Source organism: Lutra lutra, chromosome 3, assembly GCF_902655055.1.
Source record: "Lutra lutra chromosome 3, mLutLut1.2, whole genome shotgun sequence".
NCBI classification, from domain to species: domain Eukaryota; kingdom Metazoa; phylum Chordata; class Mammalia; order Carnivora; family Mustelidae; genus Lutra; species Lutra lutra.
Window position 1 is genome coordinate 11,520,380 of NC_062280.1, and position 12,836 is coordinate 11,533,215.

At 42.8% G+C, this 12,836-nt stretch overlaps 1 protein-coding gene across 3 annotated transcripts in view; it reads right to left on the reverse strand.

The window, feature by feature from the left end:
• SATB2 (SATB homeobox 2) overlaps nucleotides 1-12,836 on the reverse strand; it is a 189,280-nt gene that overhangs the window by 97,363 nt on the left and 79,081 nt on the right. For all 3 annotated transcript variants that reach the window (XM_047722385.1, XM_047722386.1, XM_047722384.1), the window contains 2 exons: nucleotides 10,698-10,824; nucleotides 9,395-9,518 (listed from right to left, as the gene is read on the reverse strand). In XM_047722385.1, the coding sequence (XP_047578341.1) occupies nucleotides 9,395-9,518; nucleotides 10,698-10,824 (251 nt within the window). The remainder of the gene's footprint in view (nucleotides 1-9,394; nucleotides 9,519-10,697; nucleotides 10,825-12,836) is intronic.

Here is a 12,836-nt window from a genome sequence, read left to right on the forward strand (position 1 = left end):
GTATGAATGTTATCCTCCGGAGAGGCACAGGATAGGTGGTCATTACAGGAAATCGAGGTAAGCCTCCTATTGCAAAGTCGGTCTGAGAGGCAGACTAAAGTGTCTCAATTACTACCTGCAGCTGTCCAGCAACTCTTCCTCGCCCATAAGACCAGGCCACCAACCCATGTCATTGTGGCCCCAGATGATCCACATTTCCCCCATTCTCTAACCTCCCTATTTTGTCCTTGTTCCTGATGTGTCTTCACTGACCCTGCACAAAGCCAGTGTCAATCTATGTGGAAAGGTAGTTAATATCTGGGCTTCCATGGTCTCCATCACCAGATTTTTTTTTTTTTAAGATTTTATTTGACAGAGAGAGAGCACAAATAGGCAGAGAGGCAGGCAGAGAAAGAGGGGGAAGCAGATTCCCTGCTGAGCAGAGAGCCTGATGTGAGGCTCAATCCCAGGACCCCGAGATCATGACCCAAGCCAAAGGCAGAGGCTTAACCCACTGAGCCACCCAAGCGCCCCTCCATCACCAGATCTTATACTAGAATCAGGTTCACACAACTCATTTAAAAAAGAAGTTGACTCCCCACAGACTCAATGAGATTTGTTCTCTTTCACAGATAATTATAACTGAGTTTCTATCTCTACTGGCCATGGCAGGGGTGGGGGGGATAGATTTAAACTATGAGTTGAGCAAAGGAATTAGGTAGCAGATAAAGAAAATTTCCTAGATAATGAGAATCTTTAGTCCCTCAAAGGTCTCTCTGAGTTTGTGGCACATTTTATTCATATTAATTCCCCGCAGGTCTTTACATCTAGTTGACAATCAAACTGGTTCTACTGATAAGAATTTTCATAATTCATCTTCAGAGAGCTTTAAAAGCAGAAGAGGTACATCTGGGGCATATTTCAGATGAAAGGTCATGTTATGTCTTATTATTCCAGCTTCAAACATGAATATTCTCTAACCCTAAATTATACTGTTACATTCTCATAGCCTGAGTTCGAACTTCTGGGCCTCACTAGCACACATACACAAGGACATCTAAATGTTAGTGTCAATTTGTTTTTAAAAAATCAAAGCCTACTTCACTATAAACAACACTAAAAGCAGCTAATACAGACCCAGCATATACTGACTTTGCTCTACTTGGAATAAAGTTTTCCGGAGGTCCTGGGGAATAGACAATCTGCATTTACCACATTTCATCCATTTTACAGCCACATTTTTAAAAATACTTTAATGTCACCGAAACTGGAACGCATCTTACAATCAGGAGCATCTTAGACCTGATGAGATACAGTTGCTGCAAAAACAGCATGAGTAATGATTAAAATCTCTCCCACCAACCACTCTGCCAAAAAAACCCTAATTTCCATTTACTGCTTTTTTAAAGTATGTACATAGTTTTGTACTTTATACTGCTCTTTTATGTTTTCCAGGGATGCTAGAGCAACCACACAATTGGACTTTTAAGATCTCCACATTTTTTTGACAAATGAAGAAAGATTTGAGTGGGCTTTTTCAATCTAGACCACAACCAACTTCTGAGCTTCCATGTTGCATAAAAACAATGTTGATACAAATAAGCCAAAAGAGATGTGTGTTATTTTTAACACTTGAAGGGATAATGTTTTACTGAGGCTCGTATGAAAACGACTTTGCACTTATGAAGCAAGCTTAATGGCATGGTGGTGGAATGTGACAAGGAAAGTAGAGGGCACACACGCACTGGGCAATCAGACAGACCCTTCAGGTACTTAGTCACAGCCATCAGCACCAAGGAATAGTAAGTGTAGATAAAACTGTGCTATGAAAACTATTATGTGTTAAAATAAATAGGAAGGCTTAACACATCTTCCCAACTACAGAAACTTTTCGAAAATTTCAGACTTCTTTGTAATTCATCATTGCATCTTAAATACGAAGATTTTAAATGAGGAATAAAATCCAGGTTTTCTCATTTGCATTCACTCTGACACATAGTTTGCTGGCTATATTTGAAAATTATTTAAAATAATAATAATAGTTATTATTATTATAATGTACTTGAGGTTTAAAATATACCAGAATCAAAATTTACTAGCTGATCTGAATTTGCACCCAGCCAAATTGCAAGAGATTGTATACTGTTTTAAATATATATTGTTTGGACAATAAAATATATTGTTTTAATATTTTCTATAGTTAAATAGATGGCCTTATCTAAAAATAGATTTCCTTTCAGGCTCCTGAGACAAATTTGTGTTTGTCAAACACGTGTTTGTTTTTAACTAGCTCAGAGACTAGATGTCACCTGTGATATGGCTGCATTTTTCTAAATGAGAGCCAGGAAGCTCAGAATGAAGCATCTTGTCCAAAGTCAAACGGCAGTGGAAAGCCCCATTAAAAGACACTAGTGCCAGGCCCCATTATTTCTTCAGTCTCTTACGTGAAGGGAAAGCAAGTTTTCACCACCGCCTCCATCAGCTGCTACAAACTCAACAGCGGATATTGCAAACAATTCTTCAGACCAAGAAGACACAAGGTGTGACCAAAGCAAAACATCAAGCTGTAACCTTGGGCCCCTACAGGAGTTAATTAAGGAGTTCAGCAAACTAAGGAAACTAGAGACAATTTAAGCCTTAATAGGAAGAGCAAAACAATAAACACAGGCTAAGATGATTCCTACAATACATGTGAAAAGACAGAGACCTCAGCACTCCCTTCTCCTCCCCAAGAAAAGGAGGATAAAATAACTGGATAGCCTTTACCACACTCTCCTTGGCTTAGCGGGATTTATTTGTTTGAAAAGCAATGTTCTGCTAAGAGTAGCTAAGCTGCAGATACATAATACACTTGCTATAAAAAAGAACGTTTTAGAACCAGAGTGCATGGTTACACTTTCTGTCAGTAGGAACGCCCTGTCTCAGCAAGAAGAGCGTCGGGACGGGGAGAGAAGCTGGCATCTCGTAGCATGTCTACGGGGGAGAGAGCGTGATGCAGGCCATGAGTAATATATGCATTTTTTTGCTCGTTTTCAGCCTTTTTATTCTGCTTTGCGGTATGCTAAATTACATATTAAACATGAGATTATAATGATACGTCCATCAAGTACAGTAAAGGGAAAAACCTGATCTGGAGAAATTACTTTGTCATGAAAAATTCAGTTAATGGTACTTGGCAGCCTTCTGCTCTCCCTTTCTGTCCCCATTTCTGAGCTATACGATCGGAATTGAAAACTTTGCCATTCTTGCTGAAGGAAACACTTCCGCTGGGCTTTGAGTATGGCGGGACGACATCGGAGAGCTCCTCCCTACGGTGCTGCTGGAGGCTCCCTCGTCTGTGAAAGTGGATGTCGCTACCTGCCCCAGAGGCTGTGACGGTTCAGGGAGATCATTTGTCTAAAAGGCCTGGCACAAGACGGGGGGCCCGTGAGTGTCTGCTCTCTCCCCCTACACCATCATGCCACATGTTCGTGGCCATCACCCAGGCAGGGGTTCCTTCCAAGCTGTCAGCGGCAAACCTCTTGCAACAGGAGTCATGAGGTTGGGCCTTGAACAGAAACAAGCTCACATGACAATGCCTGGAAGGGACGGCTTGTTAACACAAGATAGGACGCATCCCCACTACGTGCGTGAATTTAAGACAAAATGGAACAGACAGTCGGCAACTAGTTATGACAGCACTGGTCCACACAATTATCAGCCTCTTGTCTATAGATGAGCACATGGTCAATTTGTTTCTTCTACCAACCCAACCGAATGCTTGAGTTCAGGGCCTGATAATTTCAGCATACTGTATAATCAAGTTGGTCTTTTAAGGATCCCCCAAACGAGCAAGGCTTGCTCACGATGGCAGAAGTAATTATCCTACTGTCTATATCTTTAAAAGACTGTGAAAACACCACATCACTATCATACTGGAAATTCAGTAACGTTTTCCCGGTTCAGTAACTTCTGCCAGTCATTTTGTTCCTCAAATATTTGGCAATAAAACCTCCACTAAGGGCATGGGACAGAGCTGCTTTAAAAACATAACTATATGTTAAATGATATAAGCCAGATAAAAAAAACAAATATTCCATGATTCTACTTTTGAGGCATCTGGAACAAGTAAATTCATAGAGTCAGAGAATAGAACAGTGGTTACCTGGGGTTGGGGGTGGGCAGAGGGGAATGGGGAGTTTATTACGTAATGGTTGTAGACTTTCTGTTCGGGGTGGTGAAGAGTTTCTGGAAATAGATAGGGGTGATGGTTGTAAAACATTCTGAATGTAATTAATGCCACCGAACTGCAAACTCAAACATGGTTAGAATGATACACTTCATGTTATGTATTTTTACCACGAAAATAAACTTTAAAAAAACCTATCTAGAGTCACAGAAAACCTGTTCTGTCACAGGGGCTGCAGGGGAACACTGGAAGGGGTGAGCCTTTGCAAATTACTTGTTCTTTCATCGCAATTTTGAGTTAACAAGACTGTCTCTTGAGTTTTTCCATTTGATCATCAAATGAGCAATGAGGTGGACAAGGAGGTACTGTTAGCTCTGCTTATGTCAATGCATCAAAACCTAGAGGACCTAGGATTTTGTCTTTTAAATCTTCCTTGAGTAAAAAATAAGTAAGCAGGGGCACCTGGGTGGCTCAGTGGGTTAAGCCTCTGCCTCTGGCTCAGGTCAAGATCTCAGGGGTCCTGGCATTGAGCCCCTCATCAGGCTCTCTGCTCAGCAGGGCGCCTGCTTCCCCCCACCCACCGCCACCTTGTGATCTCTGTCTGTTAAATAAATAAATAAAATCTTAAAAAATATATAAGTAAGCCACAGAAAGATGTGTTCATAACATTTCCAAATTGGAACAGTCAGTTAGAGGAGACTATTTAATAAGAGACCTAAGACTAAGGTATGGTAGGTTAGGATGCTTGGCACAGACTCTATGGCTGGAGGGAGAGGCTGGAAGTGGTGACTCAAAGAAAACAAACTCATATGAAATGTGAGGGGGACATCAGAGGAAAAGGAAGAGGCCATGAGCACTAAAACACATTTGGAAAGGTGAAATCAAAAATAAATACACAGACACACAAATACAACCTATACTTTCCAAGCACCTGGCTAGACAGAGAATAGCAAAATCATGACTCTCTCCCTTTAAATATATATGCCTTAGCCTGCAATTGTTGCCCTTTTATGGACTTTTCCACTTTTCTTCTGCCTTCAAAGGCTGCTCTTTTGAACTATAGAACACTGGGATGTTGGACAAAATATATACTGGCCATTGAATCATCATTCCTTTATGTAATCACCACACTTGAGTAAGGAAATACCTAGTATGGTTTGGTTTGGAGATAATAAGGAAGAACTGTTTCAAAACAGTTTTTTTACTCCTGAACAGTGTCTATCTTACATAGTCCAATAAGTTACTTTTCCTTTTTTTTTTTAAGATTTTATTTATTTATTTGAGAGAGAGAGAGAGTGAGAGAGAACATGAGAAGGGAGAAGGTCAGGGGGAGAAGCAGACTGCCCATGGAGCTGGGAGCCCGATGCGGGACTCGATCCCAGGACTCCGGGATCATGACCTGAGCCGAAGTCGCTTAACCAACTGAGTGAGCCACCCAGGTGCCTGCTAATTCCCCTTTTGAAGTAAGTAGTACTCTTCTTCCTAGGCTAAAACCTGCACTCCTCTCTCATCTTCCCCATGGCATCCCAGCCCATGGCAAAACGCCTGACTCCTAACTGGGACCCTGCTGATGTTGGTGGAATACATTGTTCAAGTACTATTTCACCGTTTCAGCACAAAAGTACATTCTTTTTCACATTATGTAGGTTGAACCTAAAAAATGCACGCCCCGGCCTATGACAACCACAATCAAAATAGGTGAGCTTATCCTCACAGTGAAATGCAATCCAGTTATGCGACTAAAGGGACTAATCAGGAATGTGTAGGGGTAATAGCTGTAGGGTTAATGCTGGGGCTCATAGGACATGTCCATGCTCACCGAGGACTACCCCGCTAAGATTTTCCATAATCACACAGCACACCAGAAGCCTAAATCAAATCTACCCCAAATTGAAGTAATAGGACTGAGCCCCGTTTGATTGAAAATGTAACAGGCATCGACCACCAAATTACTGTATTCACTGTTTCTAGTTCAAGACATTCTAGGGCTGCCAAGAACACCATAAAAATAATAAAACTTTACAGTTTATAGCACTTTCTAAAACATTTTTAGACTTAATTCATTAAACATATTACCATGGTGGTTCTCGACCAAGAGTGATTTACTCCCCTCCTAGGACATTTGGCAATGTGTGGAGACATTCTGGTTGTCACAGCTGGGGGACAAGGAGGATGGTGGCATGCTACTAGCATCCAGTGGGAAGAGGCCCAGGACCCTGCTACATATCCTACAATACCCAGGACAGCCGTCCTGCACCTCCAAAGACTTATCTACCCAAAAGATAAATAGGGCCAAGCTGAGCAACTCCTGCATCAGAGTAACAACGACTTGCAAGACATACATGGTGCCGAATGCTGACAAAGTAACGATTGAGTGGCGGCCGATAGAGTGAGGAGAACCGGCAGGAGACACTGACAACGGGCTGTGAGGTGCGCTACGACAGGGGTGTGCACGAGAGGATCCCAAGGGCAAAAGCAGCAACTGCTTAGACCAGGAGGTCAGGGTATGTCCCCAGCAGTGACTTTCCAACCAGAATGTGCAAGACAACTTTATCAAGCAGAGGCTAGCCCTGCATGCTGGCCACGAGAAATCGCATATGCAAAAGCAAGTGTCAGTCACCGGCATTGTACACGGGGCTACGGAAGCCAGAGAGGAAAACGGTGTGTCTCCCTGGAAGGCCAGTCTCATGTGAATAGGAGGAGAAGTTAACAGGTAGAGTAATTTCTTTGGCATTTTTTAAAAATATCAAAAATACAGGTATATGGAGTAGAATATAAATTTTGCACGATTTTTAAAAAAATAACACAAGAAGTTGCGTTGTTAGACTTCCAATGCTGAAGGTACCAGTTAGGTTGCTCCCACCCTCAGGAATATTTTGGTGACATGTGAGCAATGACAAATGTTCCAAAATAATTAACTCCATGTGTTTGGAGCACAAAGAGGATGCAGGTAAAAGGAAGAAGGTGGTGGCTCTGGTGAGAAATCAGGCTGGACAGTATCATCTTAACAATTCTTAGAGGCCATGTCAGCAATGGGCACCTCCTTCTGGCTGTGCAGGAGCAGTCACTGGAGGCTTGGAGAGAAGGAAATGGCAAGACCTTGGTGTTGGGAAAGCCAGAGACAGGAGAAAGGTTAGGGTTATGAGGCAGATACGAAGACAGAATCCACAGGATCAAACTTGAGAGTGATGGAAAAGAAACTTTTTTAGGCTGGGCGGCCAGGGGAGCCAGTAATGAGAATAGAAAATGGGGGAAAAAGAGGTTTTTATAGTAGGGGTAAAGGTGATCCCATTCAAGCCTCAATACGACCCTGAAAATTATATGAAACATGTACAGTCATGCCCAGTTTCCAGAGGAATTCAGTAAGGCCCTAGAAGTAGATGGGCTTGCCCGGCATCACACATCCAACAAAAGAGAAGGGAGATGGCGGCCAGGGCTCTCAGCTCCTGATCTGGGTTCTTTCCACTAACGTCGTCTCTAGCCGCACGGTTGTAACTAACACTGATGATCACAATAGATCAGTTGTGACCAAATTCTCGTTGGCTGGAAGAGCACTGGATACAGTTCCAAATTGGTGATATTAAGTTAGGAGCTTGTCCACTTCCAAGCAAAGCCCATTTTGACTTCCAGGTAAATCCAAGAGACAATTACTTGTGACTAACTGTGAAATTCAGGACAAATGATTTAATTTTTTTCCCCTAAACTGTTCTTTATCAATCCCTGCATATGATCAGAATAACTTAAAAATCTTATTTTTATAACTTCATAAGCAATCGCCCTGGAAGAAATCAAAATCTAGCAACAGGTGTTAGCACCTACACACCCACCTACACGGAGGAACTGAAATGGCCCATGTGCAAGCTGTATGCTCAACAGCAGGGCCCCGGCTGATGGCCAAAAGACACCTGTGTTCCTTCCTAACCAGCTACCACTACGCGAGTGCATGCCTTCTTGACTATTTGGAAGCAAAAACATTAATAGCATGCTTTATCTCAGAGGATTTTAAAGTCCAAAACATGCTCCACGACACACATCAGAAATACTCAGTTCACACCAACAATATCATGTGTCAGTATTAATAGCTGATACTATTAATGGAGCGTCATTGTATGCCAGGCACCAGGCCAAGAGCTTATGTGATTTATCTCATTCACTCCTCATTATAGGACTTGGAACTATTGCTCTCCTGGTTTTACTGACAAAGAAGTAGGCTCGTAGACATGAGGTCATGGAGGCCTGAAAGCCAGGACATGAATCCAGATCTAACTGATTCCAGAATTCATGCTCTTAACCACCAGGCTTCCTGCTTCCCCCAAAGACTCTATTATCATAGAACATAGCTCAGGGCACATCGGGTTTCTATGGTTCTTGTCACCTTCCCTTGAACTTGACAGACATGTAATTAGTCCATTGTCTTAAATCAAGTGTAGCAACTCACAGAGGAAGTGGATTTCCATTCATAGCTTGAAACAATGTCAACCTGAGTTCATGTCATAGCGGTCCTAAGCCACTGACCCTAGCCACCAAAATATTACCTCATCATTAGAAAAAGTGGGTCCCTCACCCATGAACACAAATGGAAAAGGCAGCCCTTTCCCACTCTTATTTTCCTGTCTACCTCTTATTTTTGTGGTTTGAGTTTCTCATCAGTTCATTAAAAATGGAGTATCACTTTTTCTCAAGATCAACTTTCACACACAGTATACCCACTGCAGAATTTATACAAATGTCTACGATGTAAAGATCATGTCTCCTTGCTGGCCAAGGGAAACGTTCAATAAACAAGTAAAAAATAATTAAGATGGGCCTGACACGGTTGACTCCTTCCACTGACCATGTAAAGGGATGGTCTGGAGCCTGAGACTTTGCTGGGGAGATCTGGATTAGGATCTCAACTTGCCACTGAGCCTCCTGAGTAAGCTTAGGATGGTAAAGTGCTTCCCTGAGTCCCGATTTCTTGATCTGTAAAATGGAGACCCTGGAGCCTACCTCCTGTGGTATACATGAGAAGTTAAGGACTGCAAATGTGAAATGTTTTAATACCTGCTCATGACATCAAAGCTCTCAGTAAGTGATAACTTCCACTCCACGACAGAAAGCACCACAACCTCTGTATTTCTCCCCCCTGAAGTGTAATGTAACTAAACTAAAAGACAGAAGACAGCTCTCTGAGCAGGACCGCCCTCCTCCCTCACCTCCCACCAGCGGCTTTCTAGGTTCCCCAGAACCCCACCCGGGTATACTGACCTGGGAGAGAGGGCATTCTTTGGCTAATGTGCTCTGGTTCATCTCTTTGAGCAGTTCCTTTAAGGCATTGCGGACTGTGGCATGGTTCCACTGCTCCGCCGGCAAGTCTTCCAGCTTCGAACAACTGGGAAAACAGGACAAGAATGAACAAGGCGCAAAAGCTGAACGGAGGGCCCTGGCTGCAGAGGGTATAAAGCGCGACCTTCACGCCAACCCCTCTGCCAGCAGGGGGACAACTGCTGAAGTTCCTGCTCCAGGGTGGGCCCTGGATGAGGGAAAGGGAGTGAAACTGCTTCTCCAGGATGCATACAGAGCCCAACTCGGCTCCTTTAAGATTGTTTTCACACTCGCCGAAGAATAGTCACTTCAGATAGGAAGAATTGCTAATAATTTAAAATATGGTTTTTCCAGTTTGTGGATGAAAATACCGAGGCAATGTATTATAAACTCCCACTGTATGAGTTTAATTACTGGACATCCCTAAGGTTTAATGCAGACAAACAGTCCATTAAAATTCAAGGCATGAAGGTCTACTCTTCACTCTCCCAGAACAATTCGGAGACATTGTCTTCCTAACCCAGAGTAACTTTTGGGAGATGACACTAAAGCCTTCCTAGACAAGGATGGGGACGTTGGGGGCCTACGAAGGTGCCAATTCTCCCATATGAGCAAATTCAAAACGCTAACACTAAGGAACAGCATTTCTTAAATCCCATGACTTACAGGCACTTTACACTACAAGACACTGCAGAGAACTAGATGCTTTGGAAGCATAACTTGTCCTGGATGCTGTACCTGAAAAAAATCACGTCCAGAACCTCTGCAGGCCACACAGTGTGCTCCTCTAAGGCAGCCACCAGAAAGGGAAGAAAAAGATGCCCGGTGCCAGCACCTTCCTGATAAGCCTGCTACCCAGGTACAGAACTCAACCCTCAAAACACACACCTGAAAACAGCAGAAGTGTTTATTCTTCAAATAGTATGCTAAGCATTTAAACAGAGAACCCATTAAATTAGGGGCTGTGGAAAGTTCCCCTTTAAGGGCCACAGATTTTTAATGATTTATCAAGCTCCCCACTAGGTTCCCACTTCACTGCTTCTGAAAACAAAACATAAAACAGTTGGAATGTGGATGACAAAGATGCCTGGTGAAGTGTCCCTCCTTCCCTCCTCTCTCTTTGCTCTTTTTTCTTTTTCATTTCATCCAACATCTAGAAAACAAAGGACATGCCAGTGTCTGCAGCAACTCTGACGGACGGAGTAGCTCGGCGAGTAAGGAAGGGCCTAGGTCCAGAGACACCCACCTTTGTAACTGGATTTTCAGTGTCACAACATGATAGACGTCCTGCAGCATGTCGGCCACGGTGGCGTCGGGCGCGTCTGTCACATAGCTAAGGGGGAGAGGGTTCCACCTGCCCAGCTTGATGATTCCTGCAGCGAGAAGAAAAACACCGTCAACACATTTCTGCTATTTATTAAACTCTCTCCTTGTTTGCTCAGTGTTTAGGAGGTCATTCAATAGTCAACATTCAAGGCCCACTCAGAAATATTTTACAACCCAGTGCAATAACCTATTTCTTTCTGGCTGACAGCTGAGTTAACGATACAGGAAGATGGAATGAAAGGATGAGGTTTAATCACGGACAATCAGTTCTTTTATGTTTTCCTGTTTCTTAAATTACTTAGAAAACCATACGGATACTTCCTTCCCCCAAAGTCTTGTTTCACATTCTAACTTAAGACTGATGCTAAATATACTGGACTGCTGATTTCATAGACACACACACACACACACACAAAAAAAGCAAGCCTTAAGTAAATATAAGATTTGGTTTTGAATTGTACAAGAAAATTCCTGTGTGTGGGCTCAGCACACACACAGTCACATCCTGACTGTGGTGTGATCCCAGTGCAAACAGCATTTGGAGCTGATGAAGCAGTTCGAGTTCATTTCCAGATTCGTGTTTCACAAGGCAGGGGGGTTATTTTCCAATGGCACAATGACTGACCACAGATCAGAAATAGCAGAGATGCCTTCGACTTCCTTTTTAAAATTGTATTCCTCTGCTCTTTTTAGAGTGACAATGGCACCATTTCGCTGTGGGTTTCCTGCTGCACATGGTAAACGTGCATGACAATGGAAAGAATAAAAATCCTGGTCAAATTTAGGCTACAAAGAGCAGTGACTTTAGGAATACCCGTGTGACAAGAAGATTTGTGAGACAGTTTCAGCAACACGTGCTGAAAGTGCTAACTTATTCATAAGATGGACCCATCTTATCTGGTGCAGAAGGGCACATTTAACGTTGATGAAGAAAAATAAAGAAAAACCCATTCGAAAACACACTGTAACACCATTTTTATTTGTAGGTAATGAAAAACCCAACGGTCCCCAAGATGTCCGAAACTGTCACACCTAAGAAACAGCTGTTTTAGTGAAAAGAAAAGGAACAGAATCTTTTTTCTGGCAATACAGGTGAGTCCAACCGCACTGTTCTTTCAAAATATTTTTTATCATCAAAGAGAGAGAACACCTGTACACCCAAGTGAACTCCTAAAAGCTTCGCAAAATAATGCCTTGTGGCCGTGGAGTAAAATTCCAGTAACAGGAAATGAACTTTCTGGTCAGGGCACGTCCTGTCCAAGATACAATAAATGAATGCGCAATGCTTGACATAATGCTTGAAAACAGGGAATAAACAGAACAAAAATATTAAAATGATGCACTGTTTCAGTATTAAGATCTAACAATCTGGTGCTGAATATGCCGCAGTATAAATAGCGCCTGGACTCCGATCCAGTAGAGCAGCACAGCTCTCATTCATCGCGCCGTATGTCTCCAGCTCGGGCTCCGTAAGTCACATTCCACTTGCCAAGAAAAGCTGTTTTCTTGTGGGGATAGTTTTGCGAACATTCCCTCTCATGACAATGACAAGTGCACAGCAACGCGGCATAAAGGAGCCGGGAAATGAGCATCCAGCGCCCACTGGGCAGCCACCATGAGCAGCCGGGTCAGCGACTTTGACTCCTCCAGACATTTCAAAATTACTTAAAAAGATGACATATAACGTGTCTAACGTATTTCCTTTCTTTTTTTAAATCACTACATAATTTTAAATTCCTTTTAAAAAATCATTATCCCGGGGGCGCCTGGGTGGCTCAGTGGGTTAAAGCCTCTGCCTTCAGCTCAGGTCATGATCTCAGGGTCCTGGGATCGAGCCCCGCATCCGGCTCTCTGCTCAGCATGGAGCCTGCTTCCCCCTCTCTCTCTGCCTGACTCTCTGCCTACTTGTGATTTCTGTCTGTCAAATAAATAAATAAAATCTTTAAAAAAAAAATCATTATCCCGATAGCCCGTAAATTGAGTATCAATCGACCATATTCTAAAGACGTGGTATATTTCATTGTAAGAGATTGGAAGGAGGGAAAAATGGAGTCAGCAA